The sequence below is a fragment of the Dreissena polymorpha genome, chromosome 1 (assembly GCF_020536995.1).
Source record: "Dreissena polymorpha isolate Duluth1 chromosome 1, UMN_Dpol_1.0, whole genome shotgun sequence".
Taxonomy (NCBI): domain Eukaryota; kingdom Metazoa; phylum Mollusca; class Bivalvia; order Myida; family Dreissenidae; genus Dreissena; species Dreissena polymorpha.
Window position 1 is genome coordinate 9,095,651 of NC_068355.1, and position 24,000 is coordinate 9,119,650.

General features: G+C 36.9%; 1 protein-coding gene across 1 annotated transcript in view; it reads left to right on the forward strand.

The window, feature by feature from the left end:
* LOC127870426 (neurofibromin-like) overlaps positions 1 to 24,000 on the forward strand; it is a 173,567-nt gene that overhangs the window by 40,256 nt on the left and 109,311 nt on the right. Inside the window, 9 exon segments of the mRNA XM_052413023.1 lie at positions 1,473 to 1,659; positions 3,000 to 3,073; positions 4,006 to 4,167; positions 4,603 to 4,688; positions 5,008 to 5,097; positions 6,014 to 6,185; positions 14,579 to 14,718; positions 16,465 to 16,537; positions 17,119 to 17,255. Of these exon segments, the coding sequence (XP_052268983.1) occupies positions 1,473 to 1,659; positions 3,000 to 3,073; positions 4,006 to 4,167; positions 4,603 to 4,688; positions 5,008 to 5,097; positions 6,014 to 6,185; positions 14,579 to 14,718; positions 16,465 to 16,537; positions 17,119 to 17,255 (1,121 nt within the window).

Genomic DNA, 24,000 nt, shown 5'->3' on the forward strand with positions numbered 1-24,000 from the left:
AACTAGGTCACGGGGTCACTGAAAATTTGTCTGGACCATAACTATGTAATTTATCGTTAGATTTTAAAATGACTTAGTACATTTGTTCACCATCATGGAATGGTGTGTCGTGTGAAAAAAAGTACGTCAATATCTCAAAGATCAAGGTCGCACTTGGAGTTCAAAGGTCAAATGCTTGTCCAGGCCATAACTTTGCCATTTATTGTGAGATTTTAAAATCATTTGGCCAATTTGTTCACCATCATTGGACGATGTGTCGCGCAAAAGAATTACGTTGATATCTCCAAGGTCAAGGTCACACTTTAAGTTCAACGATTATAAATGGCCATAAATGAGCTTGTCCGGGCCATTACTATGTTGTTTATTGTGAGAATTAAAAATCATTTGGCTCTTTTGTTCATCATCATTGGACGGTGTGTTTAGCGAAAGAATTATGTCGATGGCTCCAAGGTCAAGACACACTTTTAGTTCAAAGGTCAAAAATGGCAATAAATGATCTTGTCTGGGCCATAACTATGTCATTCATTTTGAGATTTTAAAATGACTCTGTACATTAATTTTGTTCACAGTCATTGGACGGCGTGTCATGTGAAAGAATTCAAGAGTTCAAAGGTCAAAATGGCTATAAATGATAATGGCATAATAATTCTTAAAAATCGCCATAAATTAGATTCTCTTGTTTTGTGAAGACAGCAAACAAAATAGTCTGTGTCAATGCGGCAAGTGGGGGTATACGTCACGTCTGTGACAAAGCTCTAGTTATGACTGGATTAAGGTCATAAAACCTAGGTAAAGGCCTTATGGCAAAGATTTATAAATTCCATTTCTTGATAGATCTTTGCTTACAGCAATGGAACATATCAATTGCATAATAGGGAAAATAACTATGTATAATGGTAATAAAAAAAAGGTTTCACCTCTGAGAGATAACTGTGACAAACAATAAACGCAAAGAAATGAACGCCTATTACTATATAAACAATTGAAGCTGTTAGACAGGACTGACGAACAAACGAAGAAGTGCATTAATTGCAAGTTCATACTAGAGTATTGGTAAATCAAAAGCACATCTTTGAACCTGTTGGTCAAAAAAGAGCTTTGGAAAATCATTCTGTTAAAAAGAGCATGATAATTAATTTTTAATAAAGTGCAAATATATATAAAAGTAAATTGGACTTACGTTGCGGTATTTAAGATGCACTTGATATTAGTTGTTAATGCAATGGACGTTTTACATATTGCAAACCCGCATCCGATTGTCAATGCAATCTTTTTAGTTTGTCTCTAAATTTTCGGACAGCCTATTTAAAATTTTTTTTTTTCGTATCTAACTTTTCAACACAATTTTTAAAAATTATTGTTTTAGTGTTAAGAATTACGGTATTATTTAAATAAAAATTTAAACACTATAAAAGTTATGCAACATTATTAAAATTGTTTCTGTAACTCTGCCGATGTTGCCTGGCATGTAGGTGGTGTTCTTCATGTATCTGTGGAGCATTGACATTGATGCGGTGCTGACGGCCATGTCATGTTTCCACCTGCTGTGTGAGGAGGCTGACATTCGGTGTGGAGCTGATGAGATGGCTGTCACCCAGCTGTTGCCTAACTACAACGTGTACTCGGAGCTGGCTGCTACAGCCACTGAGCTCACCACAGGTACAGGGTGGAAAAGGTGGGAGGGTAGCTAGTGGGGGAGGGGGTTAGTGATGGCTGTCACCCAGCTGTTGCCTAACTACAACGTTTACTCCGAGTTGGCTGCTACAGCCACTGAGCTCACCACAGGTACAGGGTGGAAAAGGTGGGAGGGTAGCTAGTGGGGGAGGGGGTTAGTGATGGTTGTCACCCAGCTGTTGCCTAACTACAACATTTACTCGGAGCTGGCTGCTACAGCCACTGAGCTCACCACAGGTACGGGGTGGGAGAGGTGGGGGGGGGGTATCTAGGTGGGGAGGGGGTTAGTGATTGCTGTCACCCAGCTGTTGCCTAACTACAACGCGTACTCGGAGCTGGCTGCTACAGCCACTGTGCTCACCAAAGGTACGGGGTGGAAGAGGTGGGAGGGTAGCTAGTGGGGGAGGGGTTAGTGATGGCTGTCACCCAGCTGTTGCCTTACTACAACGTGTACTCGGAGCTGGCTGCTACAGCCACTGAGCTCACCACAGGTACGGGGTGGGAGATGTGGGGGGGGTAGCTAGGGGTGGACGGGGGTAAGTGATGGCTGTCACCCAGCTATTGCCTAACTACAACATGTACTCCGAGCTGGCTGCTACAGCCACTGAGCTCACCACAGGTACGGGGTGGGAGAGGTGGGAAGGTAGCTAGGGGGGAGGGGGTTAGTGATGGCTGTCACCCAGCTATTGCCTAACTACAACATGTACTCGGAGCTGGCTGCTACAGCCACTGAGCTCACCACAGGTATGGGGTGGGAGAGATGGGAAGGTAGCTAGGGGGGAGGGGGTTAGTGATGGCTGTCACCCAGCTGTTGCTCAACTACAACATGTACTCAGAGCTGGCTGCTACAGCCACTGAGCTCACCACAGGTACGGGGTGGGAGGAGGGGGTGGAGGTTGGGTTTGTTAGGTATTGATAAGTATTGATATGGAGCCAATAGTTCTGGTTCCCATCAAATTTGTGATTTTGTGCCATGAAAGTCATTTGAAATGTTTTTTGGAATATTTTTTTTAGCTCTATAGAGGCTGGAAGCGTTTTGACAATTTCCTGTATTCATCAAATGAAGTCTTCTGTACACAATTCATTACTTGGACATGTTAGGTTGTTAAGACTGAACACATTTTCAAATGAGTCTTCAGACTTCCAATGCAAATAACTGAAAGAAATAATTTAAAATCAAACTTAACAAAATTAGTTGCTTTAATTTCTAAATGTAAAACTGTGGGAATGCTTCATTGTTTCTAGTATATGAACAAACTGTATATTTTATGAAAACATCACCAACCTCATATATTGATAGTCTATTGTGACAAATTTGGTTTCAGGGAGGGCTGCTCTTCAGAAACGTATCATGGCTCTATTGAGAAGGATTGACCAGTCTACGCCCGGCACATCTCAGGTACAGCTTAGGTGTCTTTCCTCATATTAGAATCTTCTAGAAACAGTTTTATTTTAAATTTAAGCTTAGCTCACGGCAGCACAAAGTCAAGTGCTCTAGTGTGCTATCCTGATCAACCTATATCCAGTGTCCGGCAATGTGATGCTTCCGTCTTGTGTTATCACCTTTTAGCTTGTTATCGCATTAGAGGCCACAGTTTTCATCCAATATTGATGAAACATGCTGGTAATGTTTATCTTGAACATATTTGAAAACTAGGTCACAAGTTCAAATCTTAGAAAAACCCTCTTATCAATCTAGAGGCCTCATTGTTATCAATCTAGAGGCCTCATGTATTACGAGATGAAACTTGGTCACACTGTTGATCCTGAAAATATAAAAGCTGAGTTTGATTCTGGCTCACATGCATCAAACAAACTTGAAGCTGTGGAAGCCACATTTGTGACTCAATCTTGGTGAAACTTGTTCAGAATTATACTTTTGACAATTCCTAGGGGACACCCCATGTGTTTTAAAACTAGGTCACAACAATTCGTTTATTGAGCTTCATAAGAGCTTCACTGCCATTATGGACTGCTTTAAATGTTTATTGCATAATCTGCCAACACTGTATATATATATATATATGTAATGAGTATTAAATTAGTTGACTTGTATTTGTTCAATAAATTATAGTTTCCACTACCTTTACTGAGTTATATTATGCAAACATTGATTTATTTTGCAAATCAGGAAATGTAATAAAAAGTTTTTGTACTTTCACTGCCACTTTAAGTTAAGAATTATGTTATCACTTGATGCCAATATATAGTGGGACAGCATGATATTCTATTATGTACTACCTTTAATTTAGAGGACTCTTGTGGATAGACTTAACCCATGTTTTCACACAATTATGAATACCATTGATTAAGACATAGTCTCTGATCTAGGCCTGGGATGACACATTCCGCAACTGGGGAATGGTTACTAGCTACCTGGAGGCGTACCCGAAAGATCACAAGGTGAAAATTGAGGACACTGCTTCTGTGGGTGACGCCATAAGGGGCAAGCGAAAGCCTCCCCATCACGCCAACACGGAACATGAACTGGAGGTAAGACTGAACCAGGCCTATGTTTACCATCCAATTCTTAGACTTAGGAATACAGAATAGAATTAGAAGAAACGAAACTATGTAAGTTGTTTGCATGAATACAGGCTACGGATGTTGCTTAGGAAAAACATTAATTGTATTTTGTGAATTTTTTTGATTAAAATAAATGTCATATTGGACTCTATTGTATAATATAAGAAACAACAGTTTCAAGTATAATCTTTATTTTTAGACATAAGTTATAGAAAAGCTTGGTAAATATGAGTCCAAGGCCTTTGTTTACGAACATATTTTGAGAGATGAGAATAAAGAATTGTCAGTGACTTTAGACTTGTGATAATTTATCTGATTATCACCAAGGAGATATGTGTGTTATGTATCCATATTGTTTGCTTACAATGTATGTTGTTTGCTCAATCATAGGTTAATTTTCAGGACCATTTGAATGAGTGGGCAAACATGACAGGGTTTCTGTGTGCCCTGGGCGGAGTTAGACTGCAGAGCAAAGTGCATCGCACATGGTGGGTGTTCTCAAATTTAAATAACATTAAGATCTTGGATCTTGGAAGTTTTAATTGTTCAAATCATAACTCGTGAAAATACAGTATCACTCAGTGCGAGGAAGTAAAGAACATGTATGATAAGAGTTCATATTATAGGACCCCTTTGTATGTTGATGTTTTATATAATCAGGGTTTGATTTTAGTCAAATCAATGTTGATTGATTCAATTAATTATATTATTTCTAACTAATTATCTACATTTTCTCAGAGGGCAAAAACAAGCCATTCTGTAAGATGTTGATTTGTATAATTGTTATTTTGAACCTGTATGTAACAGTTCTCAGAGTCTGACGGGCCTTGAGGGCCGCAAGACAAGTCTGATGCAGAGCTGTGCCACCTCGGACTCACAGTACTGTCCTGTCACACAGTGAGTACTCACGGGCAGAGAGTCAGGAAATACTTTGGGAAAAGGGGGCTTAATGCATGTGCATACAGTTTTAATTCTTTTAAATGAAAGATATAATAAAAGTGTAAAATGTTGTCCCTTATTAACGAGTGCAGACTGCACAGGCTATTATGTGGCACACATGTTCTAGAGAATACTTATTGTGTTCTCCAATTAACTTGTTTTAATAAATCATTAATGGAATAGCATAAGCATACTTTTTTAGTGTTACATCGTTTTAATCAGTAGTCTGTAGGCCCATGTTGGGTCAGTATCATCAGGTATAGTACTTTATAAACACACTTCTAAAGGGTGTGGATGTACAACTCACTTCCACGGCTCAGATGAATTTATATCGGCAGGTTAGCATTTGTAATACTTTATAAACATACTTATGAAGGGTGTGGATGTACAACTCACTTTTCCACAGCTCTGATGCATATATATCGACAGGTTAGCATTTGTAATACTTTATTAACATATTTGTGAAGGGTGTGGATGTACAACTCACTTCCAAGGCTCAGATGAATTTATATCGGCAGGGTAGCATTTTGTAATACTTTATAAACATACTTCTGAAGGGTGTGGATGTACAACTCACTTCCACGGCTCAGATGAATTTATATCGGCAGGTTAGCAGTGGTAATACATTATAAACATACTTATGAAGGGTGTGGATGTACAACTCACTTTCACAGCTCTGATGCATATATATTGGCAGGTTAGCGGTAAAATAGTACTTTATAAACATACTTCTGATGGCTTTGACCTACAATTCTCATGCCACACCTGCTGTGTGTTTATTGTGTCCAGTAAATCAGTAATAAACTAATAATACTTTATAAACTTTTGAGAATGTGGATGAACAAATTCCACACTCGCTGTGTGTTTTTGTCAGGTTCATCAGCAACCTCCTGAAGCTCCTTGTGTGCCAGAATGAAAAGTTTGGGGCCCAGATCCAGAAACATGTGAAAGAACTTGTCGGTCATGAGCTCAACTCAGCCCTCTTCCCCATATTGTTTGACCAAATCAAAATATGTGTGGACAAATACTTCGACCCATCTGGACAGGTCAGATTAAAAAAACCCCATCTTTTTAAAGTCTCATTAAGACTCAAAATTAAAGAATATTTCGCAAAATATTTCATACAATAAAGTTAACAAGAATTCATGAGAACTATGTCATGCTTCCGATGTTAGCATATCGTCCTGGGAAATTCGCATGGAATATGTCACAAAATCTATTTCGTTAAATATATGTTACCAGACTACATCTAGCGTTGAAATTTTGGCTAATGCTATAAGGAACACTGAGTTTTTATGTGTTTACTTTATTTTTTTTAATATTGTAAGAAATATTTGTTTATATTTAGTGGTTATGGGCTTTTAAATATTAGAAAATCTTGATGTCAGAGTTGTCAATGAATTAAAAATTGTTGTGCTTCATTAATTTATGATTTTGTTATATCACATATGGTCACAAATTTTGGTAAACATATTATAGAGATAACAGGATTATGCATGACATCTATTATGCTCCCCCAAAATTTATTTTGGGGGAAGCATATAGTTGCCGCTTCGTCTTGTCCGTGCGTCTGTCTGTCCGTCCATGCACAATTTTTGTCAGTGCTATTTCTCAGCAACTAATGACCGGAATTCAATGAAACTTTATGGGAAGCTTCACTACCAAGAGGAGATGTGCATATTATCAGCGGGTTCTGGTCGGATGATTTTTCACAGAGTTATGGCCCTTTGAAATTTTCTAAAAAAAAATTCTTGTCCCCCCCAACAACTGTGCCCTCATGACGTTTCCTTTTATCTGAATATTTAGTGCAATATTGTGACAAAAAAAAACTTTGGGGAGCATCACCCGTTTCCGACTGTTTCTTGTATTCTCCAGTGGTCAAATGTCAGTGCAATTGCACTCAAAACTGCAATTATTCCAAAAGTAGATTTGATATAATATTGAAACTATGTACATTTACAAAGAGCAATGTGATTAAAGTTTATGTGCAACACTTTTGATACACACAGCATTTACAAATGGTGAGAGGAAGATAGGCTTGTCAAGTTGTTGTTTTTATCCCCACTGTTTTTGAAAAGCGTGGGCATATTGTGGTTATCTCCGCCGTCCGTCCGTCCGTCCTGGCCACAATCTCCTCCTACACTATAAGCACTAGAACCTTGAAACTTACACACATGGCAGCTATGAGCATATGTGCGACCCTGCACTATTTGGAATTCTGATCTGAGCCTGGGTCAAAAGTTATGGGGGTTGGGATGGGGCCGGGTCAGAGATTTTCACTCATTTTTTTTATTTTAGGTACTTTAACATTGGCCATAACTTTTGCAATATTGAAGATAGCAACTTTATATTTGGCATGCATGCGTATTTCATGGAGCTGCACATTTTGAGTGATGAAAGGTCAAGGTCAATCTTCAAGGTCAAAGGTAAAAAAAAAAAAAAGTATAGAAGTAATAATCTTTAAAGGGAGATAATTAATGAACCTGCCAAATGATTTTTATGTCCCCCACCACTATAGTGGGGGACATATTGTTTTTGCCCTGTCTGTTGGTCTGTCTGTTGGTTTGTGCCAACGTTAACATTTTGCAATAACTTTTGCTATATTGAAGATAGCAACTTCATATTTGGCATGCATGTGTATCTAATGGAGCTGCACATTTTGAGTGGTAAAATGTCAAGGTCAAGGTCATCCTTCAAGGTCAAAGGTCAAAAAAACTAAATCAAAGCGGCGCAGAAGGGGACATAGTGTTTATGACAAACACATTTCTTGTTTTTAAATAAATCAAAGCGGCGCATTGTGTTTCTGACAAACATATCTCTTGTTTTATGTTATTATCCCCCGCCATCGGCGAAAGGATATTGTTTTGACGTTGTCCGTCTTTCCGTCTGTCCGGAGCCATATCTTGAAAGTGCTTTGGCAGATTTCATTGAAACTTGGTATGAGTATATATATGGATAAGGGGATATGCATGACAAATGGAATTGTACACCATCTGTTAATAACGGAGTTATGGCCCTTTGTATCTTGAAAAAATGCTTTTTATAGTGTCAAATATAACACTTGTGTGTCCAGAAGCATATTGGCGGGGGATATCAATTCAATAAATTTGCTTGTTTTACATTAACTTCTTCATTTCTACACAGATTTACTTTCAATTGATACTGAACATCTCTTATGACAATACGGTTAATCTCAACTATGCATGGCCCCATTACCAACCCTGGGGCGCCCCCTGGGTCAAACATGCGACGTGGGGATACGGGTTGGCCTCTGCCGCGCCATTTTTAGCTCATCTATTTTTTGAAAAAAAATTATGAGCTATTGTCATCACCTTGGCGTCGGCGTCGGCGTCGGCGTTGGCGTTGGCGTTGGCGTCGGCGTTCGGTTAAGTTTTGCGTTTAGGTCCACTTTTCTCAGAAAGTATCAATGCTATTGCATTCAAACTTGGTACACTTACTTACTATCATGAGGGGACTGGGCAGGCAAAGTTAGATAACTCTGGCGTGCATTTTGACAGAATTATGTGCCCTTTTTATACTTAAAAAATTGAAAATTTTGGTTAAGTTTTGCGTTTAGTTCCACTTTTCTCAGTAAGTATCAATGCTATTGCATTCAAACTTGGTACACTTACTTACTATCATGAGGGGACTGGGCAGGCAAAGTTAGATAACTCTGGCATGCATTTTGACAGAATTATGTGCCCTTTTTATACTTAGAAAATTGACAATTTTGGTTAAGTTTTGTGTTTAGGTCCATTTTATTCCTTAAGCATCAAAGCTATTGCTTTCATACTTGCAACACTTACTAACTATCATAAGGGGACTGTGCAGGCAAAGTAATGTAACTCTGACTGGCATTTTGACAGAATTATGTGCCCTTTTTATACTTAGAAAATTGATAATTTGATTAAGTTTTGTGTTTAGGTCCACTTTATTCCTACAGTATCAAAGCTATTGCTTTCATACTTGCAAGATTTATGAACTATCATAAGGGGACGGTGCAGGCAAAGTTATGTAGCTCTGACTGGCATTTGGACGGAATTATGGGCCCTTTATACTTAGAAAATTGAAAATTTGGTTAAGATTTATGTTTTGGTCCACTTTACCCCTAAAGTATCATAGATATTGCTTTCATACTTGGAACACTCACAAACTATCATAAGGGTACAGTAAAAGGACAAGTTGCATAACTCTGGTTGTCATTGTTACGGAATTATGGCCCTTTTTTGACTTAGTAACTTTTAATATATGGTTAAATTTTGTGTTTCGATCCACTCGAAGTATCAAGGCTATTGCTTTCAAACTTCAAATACTTACATGCTATCATGAGGTTACTGTACCTGGCAACTTGAATTTTACTTTGACCTTTGAATGACCTTGACTCTCAAGGTCAAATTATTAAATTTTGCTAAAATTGCCATAACTTCTTTATTTATGATTAGATTTGATTGATACTTTGATGAAACTACTCTTACCTGACATACCACAATAGACTTCACCCAAACCATCCCCCGTGCCCTCCCCCCCCCCCCTCCCCCCTCCCCCCCCCCTAATTTTTTTTTTTTTTTTTTTTTTTAAGATCATCTCACAAATGACCACCACACACCCTCACACTATACCCCCACCCCACCCCCCCCCCAATTTTTTTTTTTGATATTTTTTTTTTTTTTTTTTTTTTTTAAGATCATCTCACAAATTATCACCACACCCTCACACTATACCCCCCCCCATTTTTTTTTAAAACGGTTATGTTTGAAATACCGTCCAACCATCGCACCCAAACCCCCCCCAACCCCCCCCCCCCCCCCCCCCCCCCCCGATTTTTTTTTTTTTTTTTTTTCGCTTTTTTGGAAGGTAATGTAATAAATGTCCACAACCCCACACTATACACCCCTCTTCACTCCACTCCTCCCTCCTTTGTGATTGAAAATGAGAGTCCCTTCACCTTGAAAAAGAAAATAGATGAGCGGTCTGCACCCGCAAGGCGGTGCTGTTGTTAGTTAAAGTCTGTACGAGTCTTACCTAAAATGGCATGTCTCGTATAACATACTGTTTGAGATTTGAGTGGATGATGTCTTTGAACACACTCACATTGCCGGACCTTATTTTTACCTTGTTCATGAATTCCTTATTGAATAATTCATAAGATATCACTTCTTGGTTAACCAATAATGATGCGTTTCATCTAACATAATCACTGCATGCTCATTATCTTTGATATTTGCAAGGATCTTATCTTAATGCACTTTGACTAATTAAGATGGTCCAAACTCTTGGTTAATACATGTTCACCTTGCTACAAAGCTTTTATACTTGAATGGATGGTGTCTATGGAAACTCTCAACACAATCATATCACCTGACATTATTTTTACCTTGAGTTTGTTGGAACTTGTTTAGGACATCTCAAATTAATCTCAAATTTCAACTTGACATTGACCTTCTTTTGGACTCTTAATTCAGAAGGTGAGAATTCTCGATTAACCCAAAATGACATGTTGCGTCATACATCAGAATCACCTTGTACAAAGCTTTGATATTTATATACTATCCATCTGACATGTTGCGTTTAACATCAGTACTGCCTAGTACAAAGCTTTGATATTTATATACTATCTATCTGACATGTTGCGTCTTACATCAGTACCGCCTAGTACTAAGCTTTGATATTTATATACTATCTATCTATCTGACATGTTGCGTTTTACATCAGTACTGCCTAGTAAAAAGCTTTGATATTTATATATTATCTATCTGACATGTGTCTTACATCAGTATCGCCTAGTACAAAGCTTTGATATTTATATTCTATCTATCTGACATGTTGCGTCTTACATCAGTATGGCCTATTACAAAGCTTTGATATTTATATACTATCTATCTGACATGTTGTGTCTTACATCAGTATCGCCTAGTACAAAGCTTTGATATTTATGCCTTCCTTCGAAGAAGAGGGAGTATATTGTTTTGCACATGTCGTTCGGTCGGTCGGTCGGTCCGTCCACCAGATGGTTTCCGGATGATAACTCAAGAACGCTTAGGCCTAGGATCATGAAACTTCATAAATACATTGATCATGACTGGCAGATGACCCCTATTGATTTTTAGTTCACTAGGTCAAGGTCACAGTGACTCGAAATAGTAAAATAATTTCCGGATGATAACCAAAGAATGCTTACGCCTAGGAAAATGAAACTTCATAGGTACATTGATCATGACTGGCAGATGACCCCTATTGATTTTCAGGTCACTAGGTCAAAGGTCAAGGTCACAGTGACTCGAAACAGTAAAATGGTTTCCGGATGATAACTCAAGAATGCTTACGCCTAGGATCATGAAACTTCATAGGTACATTGAACATGACTGGCAGATGACCCCTATTGGTTTTCAGTTCACTAGGTCAAAGGTCAAGGTCACAGTGACTCGAAATAGTAAAATGGTTTCAGGATGATAACTCAAGAATGCTTACGCCTAGGATCATGAAACTTCATAGGTACATTGATAATGACTGGCAGATGACCCCTATTGATTTTCAGGTCACTAGGTCAAAGGTCAAGGTCACAGTGACTCAAAATAGAAAAATGGTTTCCGGATGATAACTCAAGAATGCTTGCGCCTACGATCATGAAACTTCATAGGTACATTGATCATGACTGGCAGATGATCCCTATTAATTTTCAGGTCACTAGGTCAAAGGTCAAGGTCACAGTGACTTGAAACAGTAAAATGGTTTCCTGATGATAACTCAATAATGCTTGCGCCTACGATCATGAAACTTCATAGGTACATTGATCATGACTTGCAGATGACCCCTATTGATTTTCAGGTCACTAGGTCAAAGGTCAAGGTCACAGTTACAAAAACATATTCACACAATGGCTGCCACTACAACTGACAGCCCATATGGGGGGCATGCATGTTTTACAAACAGCCTTTGTTACATACTATCTTTCTGACATGTTGCGTCTTACATCAGTACCGCCTAGTACAAAGCTTTGATATTTATATATTATCTATCTGACATGTTGCTGATTACATCAGTATGGCCTGGTACAAAGCTTTGATATTTATATACTATCTATCTGACATGTTGTGTCTTACATTAGTACTGCCTTGTACAAAGCTTTGATATTTATATATTATCTATCTTTTTGCGTCTTATATCAGTATCATCTAGTACAAAGCTTTGATATTTATATATTATCTATCTGACATGTTGTGTCTTATATCAGTATCGCCTTGTTCAAAGCTTTGATATTTATATATTATCTATCTGACATGTTGTGTCTTATATCAGTATCGCCAAGTACAAAGCTTTGATATTTATATATTATCTATCTGACATGTTGTGTCTTATATCAGTATCATCTAGTACAAAGCTTTGATATTTATATATTATCTATCTGACATGTTGTGTCTTATATCAGTATCATCTAGTACAAAGCTTTGATATTTATATATTATCTATCTGACATGTTGTGTCTTATATCAGTATCATCTAGTACAAAGCTTTGATATTTATATATTATCTATCTGACGTGTTGTGTCTTATATCAGTATCATCTAGTACAAAGCTTTGATATTTATATATTATCTATCTGACGTGTTGTGTCTTATATCAGTATCATCTAGTACAAAGCTTTGATATTTACATATTATCTTTCTGACATTTTGCTTTTTACATCAGTATCACCTAGTGCAAAGCTTTGATATTTATATATTATCTATCAGACATGTTGCCTCTTACATCGGTATCACCTTGTACAAAGCTTTTATATTTATATATTATCTATCTGACATGTTGTGTCTTACATCAGTACCGCCTAGTACAAAGCTTTGATATTTATATATTATCTATCTGACATTTTGCGTCTTACATCAGTACTGCCTTGTACAAAGCTTTGATATTTATATATTATCTATCTTTTTGCGTCTTATATCAGTATCGCCTTGTTCAAAGCTTTGATATTTATATATTATCTATCCGACATGTTGTGTCTTATATCAGTATGACCTGGTACAAAGCTTTGATATTTATATACTATCTATCTGACATGTTACGTCTTACATCAGTATCACCTTGTACAAAGCTTTGATATTTATTTACTATCTATCTGACATGTTGCGTCTTACATCAGTACTGCCTTGTACAAAGCTTTGATATTTATATACTATCTATCTTTTTGCGTCTTATATCAGTATCGCCTAGTTCAAAGCTTTAATATTTATATATTATCTATCTGACATGTTGCGTCTTACATCGGTTCACCTTGTACAAAGCTTTGATATTTATATATTATCTACCTGACTTGTTACGTCTTACATCAGTATCACATTGTACAAAGCTTTGATATTTATATACTATCTATCTGACATGTTGCATCTTACATTAGTACTGCCTTGTACAAAGCTTTGATATTTATATACTATCTATCTTTTTGCGTCTTATATCAGTATCGCCTAGTTCAAAGCTTTGATATTTATATATTATCTATCTGACATGTTGCGTCTTACATCAGTACCGCCTAGTACAAAGCTTTGATATTTATATATTATCTATCTGACATGTTTTGTCTTATATAAGTATGGCCTGGTACAAAGCTTTGATATTTATATATTATCTATCTGACATGTTGCGTCTTATATCAGTATCGCCTAGTTCAAAGCTTTGATATTTATATATTATCTATCTGACATGTTGTGTCTCATATCAACATGGTCTGGTACAAAGCTTTGATATTTATATACTATCTATCTGACATGTTGCGTCTTACATCAGTACTGCCTTGTACAAAGCTTTGATATTTATATATTATCTGTCTGACATGTTGCGTCTTACGTCAGTACCACCTAGTACAAAGCTTTGATATTTATATACTATCTATCTGACATGTTGCGTCTTACATCAGTACTGCCTTGTACAAAGCTTTGATATTTATATACTATCTGTCTGACATGTTGTGTCTTACATCAGTACTACCTTGTACAAAGCTTTCATATTTATATACTATCTATCTGACATGTTGCGTCTTACGTCAGTACCACCTAGTACAAAGCTTTCATATTTATATACTATCAATCAACACTCTCAACTGACCCACATTGTTTTGTACTTGGTGGTATTTAAATGGGCCCTTGAAACAATACTGACATGGCTTCCACTTGGTGCATATGAGCTTATTGAATGCAGCATCTGTTTTCGTCAGTGGTACAACATCAGGAGATTGTGTCGAAAACATTCTTGTTACTGCTTTGAGTGTGTCAATCATTGATTGGATTATTTGATTATTAAGCATGTTATGTCTACAGATAAAGGGCAGTGTGAAGGGGTTTGCCGGTAAGGGGCAATATTGCTTGCAATACTGTTAGTGCATTGTTAATGTTTGAAAGGACATGTTTTACATATAAGCTCTTACCAGTATACTCCAATTGTCTACCAGGTAATAGTGACAGACCTAAGTACACAGTTTATAGAGAACGTGATCTTCATCATGAAGAACATTCTGGAGATGAAGCAAGACCAGCCTTGTGAACATCTCGGAGTGGCCAGCATAGAGCAGCTCATGCTTGCTGTGGTCAGGTCTGTGCTAAATTGTTCTTTTAACTATAGACCTTACCCTGAACAATTAAAGAATATACTTAAGGTCTTGAAACCTTAACCTTACCAACTTGGTCTATATTTTAGATTTTTATGCCCTCGGTTCGAAAGATCGGGGGCATATTGTTTTTGGCTTGTCTGTATGTCATTTATTCATTGTATGTGTGTGTCCCAAAACTTTAACCTTCGTTAATGTTTTGCAATAACTTTTGCATTTATGAAGATATCAACTTGATATTTTGCATGCATGTGTATCTCATGGAGCTGCACATTTTGAGTGGTGAAAGGTCAAGGTCATCCTTCAAGGTCAAAGGTCAAATATATGACTTCAAAGCGGCGCAATAGGGAGCATTGTGTTTCTGACAAACTCATCTCTTGTTTAGATTTTTATGCCCCCGGATGAATAGATCGGGGGTATATTGTTTTTGGCCTGTCTTTCTTTCTTTCTTTCTTTCTTTCTTTCTTTCTTTCTTTCTTTCTTTCTTTCTTTCTTTCTTTCTTTCTGTCTGTCTGTCTGTCTGTCTGTCTGTCATTCTGTCTCAAAACTTTAACCTTACAGTAAAGTTTTGCAATAACTTTTGAAATATTGAACATAGCAACTTGATATTTGGCATGCATGTGTATCTCATGGAGCTGCACATTTTGAGTGGTGAAAGCTCAAGGTCAAGTCATCCTTCAAGGTCAAAGGTAAAAAAAAAAGCAGCGCATTAGGGGGCATGGTGTTTCTGACAAACACATCTCTTGTAGACTTTGACCTTATTATGTCAGTCATATACCATAATTACTAAGTTTTTGGACTCTTACCAATATAAGCTAGTGAACACTAAGTAGCCTCTGGCAACAGCTATTATACATCCACGACAACATCTTGTATAATGCATATTACAGATTTCCTTAATCTATACTGTAGTTTCCGAATTTCTGTCTGCAAAAAGACCACCCAATATTATTAGCTTATTACTATACTTAAATCATTTACATGTATTGTTTAGAACATTGTTTAATGATTTTAGTAATTTAGTTGTTATTGTTCGTAACCTTTTAGACGACACAGTGTTTTAAATGCAATGAACTATTATTTCATATTCAACTGTTCACCGTTATACTACAACTAGGCATTTTCAATGGAAATTTATGATTACCTGAAGTTTTCGAACACCCTCTTTTTAAGCCACAATTATTTATAAATATTTTTATGGCTCCGATTTTCATTATGTGGGCAACAACCGCAGTATGAAGAAAGACATTTTTTTTTTTAATGAAATCTATGTAAAAATTACAAAGAAACAGATCCAGACATATATAATAAACAATAAGCAGCATATAAAGATTATTGAGCATCATATAATGTACACGATATCAAAACATTCTGTAATTCAGTAATTGCAGTGTCACAAGCACAGTGCTACGGTTCAGTGATTCCAGTGTCACAAAAACAGAGCTATGACTAGGTGATTTTGGTGTCACAAACACAGGGCTATGGATAGGTGATTCCGGTGTCACAAACACAAGAGCTACGACTAAGTGATTCCGGTGTCACAAAGACAGTGCAACAGCTGGGTAATTCAAGTGTCACAAAATCACAAAAACATGGCTACGGCTAGCTGATTCTAGTCTCAGAAACACATGGCAACGGCTCATTTATAAACTGTAGATCTTAAGACAAGTGTTGTTTTTTGCAAATAACATACCTCATTATATGTGTAAACAAAATGTTTTCTCTTGCAGATATGTTCGACATCTGGATTCTACTGTGCATGCAATTCAGATTAAGATCAAACTGTGCCAACTTGTAGAAGCGGTAAGTGAGACCTGTGCCCAAGGTGGAACTTTCTATTAATAACATATAGGGATGGTCTATACTGAATGCCTTTTATGCCCCGGATCGAATGATGGGGGTATATTGTTTTTGGCCTGTCTGTCTTTGTATGTGTCTGTAATTCTGTCCCAAAACTTTAACCTTGGTCATAACTTTTGCAATATTGAAGATAGCAACTTGATATTTGGCATGCATGTGTATCTCATGAAGCTGCACATTTTGAGTGGTGAAAGGTCAAGGTTATCCTTCAAGGTCAAATGTCAAATATATGGCTTCAAAGCGGTGCAGTAGGGTGCATTGTGTTTCAGACAAACACATCTCTTGCTATTGTAAAATTTTGGTCTTAGTTATTTAAAACCATATTAAAAGCTTTCAAAATATTGTGACTTTTGCAGTAAGGATTTCAATATTTCAATGATTTATGTATGTGAATTAATTTCATACAAACATTTGATATATACGTTTAATGCATGAGCGTAAAGTGTCGTCCCAGATTAGCCTTTGCAGTTGGCGCATGCTAATTAGGGACAACACTTTTCCCCTAAACTTGATTTTTGCTGCAGATGATGCTACGGCGAGACGACCTGACGTTCAGACAGGAGATGAAGTTCCGTAACAAGCTGGTGGAGTATCTCACTGACTGGATAATGGGAAACTCCCACCAGGTCAACATCCAGGGGGACATCTGCAGCATGTCACGGTAAGGGTGCACAGCTCACTGTGCTCTCACAGTGTAGCAGTTTGTGTTGTGGTGAAGGGTGTGTGATATTTTCAGGTTGTATCAGTCTTTGGTAGGTTGGGTTGGTCTTTTCTTACCTTGGGTATAGTTAATCTGATGTATTAAGGGAAGGGTTTTATATATAGGTAAAGTTGTGTGTAGTGGTGGCTGTTTTGTGCATATTTGTGACTTGTTTGTATAAATTTTGAATATTTACAGTGAATTTCATTTTTGCACATTTACCTGAAATGTATATTCTTAACAATTTTGGTTTGTTTTACCTGAAGTTTTAGACCATCCAGACTCTATGGTATGGTCTATGATCTATTAACTGCATTTTCTTTTCTATGTTTTTTTAGAAAATTATATTGTAAATGGTGTCAACTTTTGGTCTCCAAGTCTGTTCTGTGCCTACATGTAGGAAATCAGCAGACTTTGTATGTTATGTTGTGTCGTAATTGTATTTTTTGCTTAGATTCTGTTAAGTGGTAGACATGTTAAGAGTATAATTATATATTTTGTGTTCAAATTGCTTTGTGGTGAACTATATTTTATCCTATGTGTTTTCGGTGTTTTCTTGTTAATATTGTTCAAAAAGATTTGTTTTATATTAAACTGTTTTTGTGTGACTACCAATACAACACTGTTTGACCTGCGTCATGCAAAAATAGGTTTTATGCCATATGTGGCCAGCATAGCTCCAGACAAGCCTGCATATCTAGGTGATCTGTTCTGTAGATAAGCTGTCTGCTCATTAGACCATAAAACCATGTGTGATTTTATAGTGGACAGCCTAGCTATTGATCAGACTGCTCAGTCTGGTGGACAGCCTAGCTATTGATCAGACCGCTCAGTCTGGTGGACAGCATAGCTATTGATCAGACCGCTCAGTCTGGTGGACAGCCTAGCTATTGATCAGACTGCTCAGTCTGGTGGACAGCATAGCTATTGATCAGACCGCTCAGTCTGGTGGACAGCATAGCTATTGATCAGACCGCTCAGTCTGGTGGACAGCATAGCTATTGATCAGACCGCTCAGTCTGGTGGACAGCCTAGCTATTGATCAGACCGCTCAGTCTGGTGGACAGCATAGCTATTGATCAGACCGCTCAGTCTGGTGGACAGCATAGCTATTGATCAGACCGCTCAGTCTGGTGGACAGCATAGCTATTGATCAGACCGCTCAGTCTGGTGGACAGCCTAGCTATTGATCAGACCGCTCAGTCTGGTGGACAGCCTAGCTATTGATCAGACCGCTCAGTCTGGTGGACAGCATAGCTATTGATCAGACCGCTCAGTCTGGTGGACAGCATAGCTATTGATCAGACCGCTCAGTCTGGTGGACAGCATAGCTATTGATCAGACCGCTCAGTCTGGTGGACAGCCTAGCTATTGATCAGACCGCTCAGTCTGGTGGACAGCATAGCTATTGATCAGACCGCTCAGTCTGGTGGACAGCATAGCTATTGATCAGACCGCTCAGTCTGGTGGACAGTTTAGCTATTGATCAGACCGCTCAGTCTGGTGGACAGCATAGCTATTGATCAGACCGCTCGGTCTGTAGCTATGATGGCAGCATATGAAGTAACACCCATTTACGCTGGTGATGGTTTGTGAAAGCTGTGTGGTGTAGTGTTTTCAAACTAAATCATATGCAAGTGAAAGATGTTGCTTCTACATAATCATTTGCTTTTTCTTATGATGTAAAATATTTCTTCAGCTGATTTTTAGAGAATTTATATGAACAGAAATGTCTGTTTTTTGTAAACTAAATACTTAGTAAATGAAGATATAAATTATATTTGTCATTATTAAGGTATTATGTAAAATGTCATAAACAAGATCTAAACACTTTTTCTTACCTGTTCTCATGGTAATCTATTAAGGTCAATCTATGTGTCACGCTTCCTTTGTTCTGCATTGTGTATTGTGGGTCTTAAAGTCTTACCTTGTTACCACTTGAGAGGCGTGATTTTTCATTCAATCATAATAAAACTTGATCAGAATATTTATTATGCTCCGCCCAAATTTTTTTTGGGGGGGAGCATATAGTCGTCGCTTCGTCTGTCCGTGTGTCCTTCCGTCCCTGCACAATTTTTGTCCGGGCTATTTCCCAGCAACTAATGACCGGAATTCAATGAAACTTTATGGGAAGCTTCACTACCAAGAGAAGATGTGCATATTATCAGCGGGTTCTGGTCGGATGATTTTTCGAAGAGTTATGGCCCTTTGAAATTTTCCATTAACTGTACATATAGTGCAATTCTTGTCCCCCCAACTACTTACTGGAATTCAATGAAGCTTTATGGGAAGCTTAACTACCTTGAGGAGATGCGCCTGTTATTTGTGGGTTCTGGTTAGATGATTTATTTAGAGAGGTATGGCCCTTTGAAATTTTTAAGTTGCTAAACCATCCATCGTGTATTTTGTACAAAGTTATGCCCCTCAAGACGTTTCCTTTTATCTGAATATATAGTGCAATATTCTGACAAAAAAAAACCTTTGGGGAGCATCACCCGTCTCCGACGGTTTCTTGTCTTCGTAGTAATGAAGCCAAGTTTGATTCTTAGTCACCTGCATCAAAAACAGGTTGAATCATCGAAAACCTTGTTCCCTCTCTATTATCCCCATTTATGACTCAATCGTGATGATACATGGTCAGAATATTTATCTGAACCCTTTACCACTTTGACAGGTATTTTCACGCATTTGTAGTCCCATAGAAAGTTATATTTGTCACAAATTTTGCGATTTATATTTATTGTTTTTTCTGATAGTTTTTTTTCGCGCTAAATTAAATAACCACATGATATGAATTTAGTTTATGTCAGGGTTGTCATTATTAACCGATCGCCGATCGAATTCATCGTTTAAAATCGTCAGAAAATCGGTTGTTTTTCCCGAAACTTTAAAATTGCGATCGGAAGTTTTGATTACGCAAACCAACAATAATTGACAAGAAATAACTGTAGTATAATAGAGCAAAGCCCGGTCATTTAGTCAGTCCATTAACTCCGCCTAAGAGCTACTGTTTTCAAGGAATTTCTCACCGAGTGGCCAATATTGATTTTTCTACCTGTCAATCAAATTCTTCTTGGTAAGCACGTCAACCAATCAGCACTCAGGCAGCGGAACCGACCCCACGTGAAACTGTATCAAATAGCTGTACATTTCACAGATTATCACTGACCGTATCTCAACAAATGTAGCACTGTAGAGCGTAATTAACTAGTTTTTTTAGTTAGAGAAAAGGTTTCCACATACTAAAAAATTCGATTTTCTACCAAAATATAAGCTATTAGCGACCTCTGCGCTACGAAGTTGTTATTCAGCATCTAAATATTCAGGGTTTTTTTCCCACTTTTTGGGAAGATAGCTCATGGCTTTGGAATTGGGAATTTTATCGGCATTTTCATGAAATTGGGAAAATAAATTCATTAGCCTTTTTTTCCACATGAAAAGTCCACTGATAAGGGAAATACTAAATTTGATATAACTCTTTATAATCATTCAAATTAAAAGAACAAAATCATATAATACTTTGTTAGATGTAATTGAATTGAAATTGAGATAAAATACGCATAAGACTTCTTTAAAAAAAAAAAAAAAAAAAAAAAAAAAAAATTTTGTTTTTTTTTTTTTTGGGAAATTGGGAATTTTTTGCCACATTTTGGGAAAAAAGTATACTTTTTCGGATTGGGAACATAGCCGAATTTCGGCTATAAAATCGGGCCAAAAAACCCCCTGATATTTAAGTCCACGCTTTCCCCGAGGAAGAATGACGTGATGTTATACATGAAGTCTAATTTTGGCATGATTTTCATCTGTACATGAAAAACACGAGAAATGTGTCTCTGTTGCTAGAATTTTCTTAATTTTCCGTGAATAATGAAATCTGAAAATGATTTCTGATAACACATTTAATTATATGCATTTGAAAATACTTCAATTAAATAATGCATTTTGTTATACAAATGGTCATAACACATAATGTGATAAGTAGGTAAATAGCGTGTTTTGAGATTGCCAAACTATGCATACATATAGGTCTACATGCATGAATGACCTGACAAGTTATATCACGATCCGGAATGAAAAGTACTCGGTAAAATTTAAAGAAAGACACGTTTTTATTCTCAGAAATTAACTTTCACTTTCGCAAACTTTTCTGAAAGGAGGCACATGTAACAGTTTAGATTGAGTCGTTGATTTGTCGTAATTACTAAATTTAAACGGTTCTCAATGCTCTCAAATCGCGTCACGTGATTCACGCATGTTCAATGGGAATTCCCCAATCCCACAATTCAATTTGTATATGCACTTGCGTAAAATGGCGGACGACATTCATCGTCAATATTGGCCATAATTTGGTTTTGGAAAAAAGAAATCGTAATAATACCGGATAATTGATAGAATTGGAACATGCAAAGATCTATCAATAGATATGCCCCCCGACCAAAAACGAATTCTAGACATTTTAGGGACAAAATACTGCTATTCCCAGAGCATAAAAAGTTAAAAAGTAGGGCTGTAACGAATACACTAGGTGACGAATACGATACGTATCACGAATACAGGGTGGCGAACACGAATACTTATTCGCGAATATGAATTTCAATAAACAAAAGTAATACTAACAACTTGACATGACATTATATAGTATGATACTATGAGTATTTGTCAATTTGATTAATTGAGTATGATTGCATACTGAAAATATGAAATATTACACTTTGAAATAACAAAACACTGACTAGAACTGCGTAAACTTTGAACACAGTTTTGAAAACATGACTAGTCTTTTTTGGGAAACCAAAGTAGCGCCAGACAAACGATGTGTATTTGGCAGACGTCAACAATATCAATAGCATTCCCTTTGCGAGGCTCAATGTTTGTTGATAAGTTGCACAATCACTGCTTATCCTTTGTGTGTTCGTTTAAGCATCAAATCACTCGTATTTACCTAAATAAACATTAAACAAGCATCTAAAGATTTTTCAATTCAATGTCGTAAATATTCAACCGGTGCCCGCCATTTTTGTTGATAATCTCACTGTGTAACATAGTGGGTGGGGTAAACATGATGAAAAACGCCGGAATAAGGAGAAGAACATTTAAATATAGGGGTTTATTGTATGAACCTTCATTTGTAAGGTAAGATAAGATGATTAAATTTTCAAACTCAAAACCGCGTTGTTTGTATTCGTCAAATATTCGGTTCGGGAGGTGGCGAATAACGAATACGATTTGTCCACAGCCTGATTCGAGTAATTCGAATATTGGAATGCATCGTTTCAGCCCTACTAAAAAGAATAGAAAATTTTAAGATTTTCACATTTTTAGTATACTGTACATTGTAAAAACATATTATATTGATAGATCTTTGCATGTTCCAATTCTATCCAGGTAATTTTCTTCAAAAAATCTTTTAACACTATGACTCAGTCTTGATAAAACTTGTTTATCTTGACAATATCTAAGCCAAGAATCTTGGTCACATGCATCAAACTGGGCTAAAAGATCAAATCTTAGAAAAACTTTGTCACCACTCTAGAAACCTCTTGTATGACCCAATCTTAATGACTTTTGGTCAAAATGGTTATCTTTACAAAATTTAGGTCTAGTTTTAATCAGGTTCAGTTATGTTGATTATCTAGATCAAAATATGAACTTTAAATTAAAACCTTGTTACCACTTTAAAAGCAGTAATTAAGAACTATACTTAATTTTGCATTTCACTCTTATACATAGATAGTGGTTTAAAGCATAAAATTTACAGTAATAGGAATGTCAGCATGTTAATAGGTTAGGAGTTGATTTTTAACCCTTTCCCTCTCAGAAGCAAAGTGAAAATAGCTTTGTGCAAACAGCAGAAAACCAGAACAGCCTGCGAGTAACTTGCAGTCTGTTCATATTTTATGCTGTTTGCTGCTCATCAGTATCTAAAGGTTGGACTTGGAGTCTTTAAAACTTGAATCTAATCAGAAAGGTCTTTATTAAATTAAGCTTTCTATCGGACTACAAATGCGTATCTAAGTGGTTATGGGTTAAGCCTATCCCTTGCACTCAAAATTCATTGACAGGGGGTAGGGTTGATAATAAGAGGCATAAATAGACCCATGGTGTAATACTTGTGCTTAATAAAACTATCTTAAGAACAGATATTCAAATACGAAAAAAAAGAGTTTTAATAATTTGTATTATTCGAACATTCAAATCTTTAATTATCTTTAAAAAATATCGCAAAAAATTATCTCACATTATTAAAATTGCATTGAAAAATACTGATCAAGTGATCATATTGTTTAATTGTTTTTCGTTAAATGAAATAGATCGGTCTGTTTGTATTAAATAAGGCAATTTATCATTATTATAGTTTTTAACCAGGTTTTCCGAAGGAAAAAACTGGTTATTAGATTGGTGATGTCGGTGGGCGGGCTGGCGGGCGAAACAAGCTTGTCCGAGCCATAACTTTGTCGTTCATTGTCAGACTTTAAAATCATATTGCACATATGTTTACCATCATTAGACGGTGTGTCGCGCGAAAGAATTACGTCGATATCTCCAAGGTCAAGGTCACAATTTGAGTTTGAAGGTAAAAAATGGCCATAAATGAGCTTGTCCGGGCCATAACATTGTCGTTCATTGTCAGATTTTAAAATAATTTGGCACATTTGTTCACCATCATTAGACGGTGTGTCGCGCGAAAGAGTTACGTCGATATCTC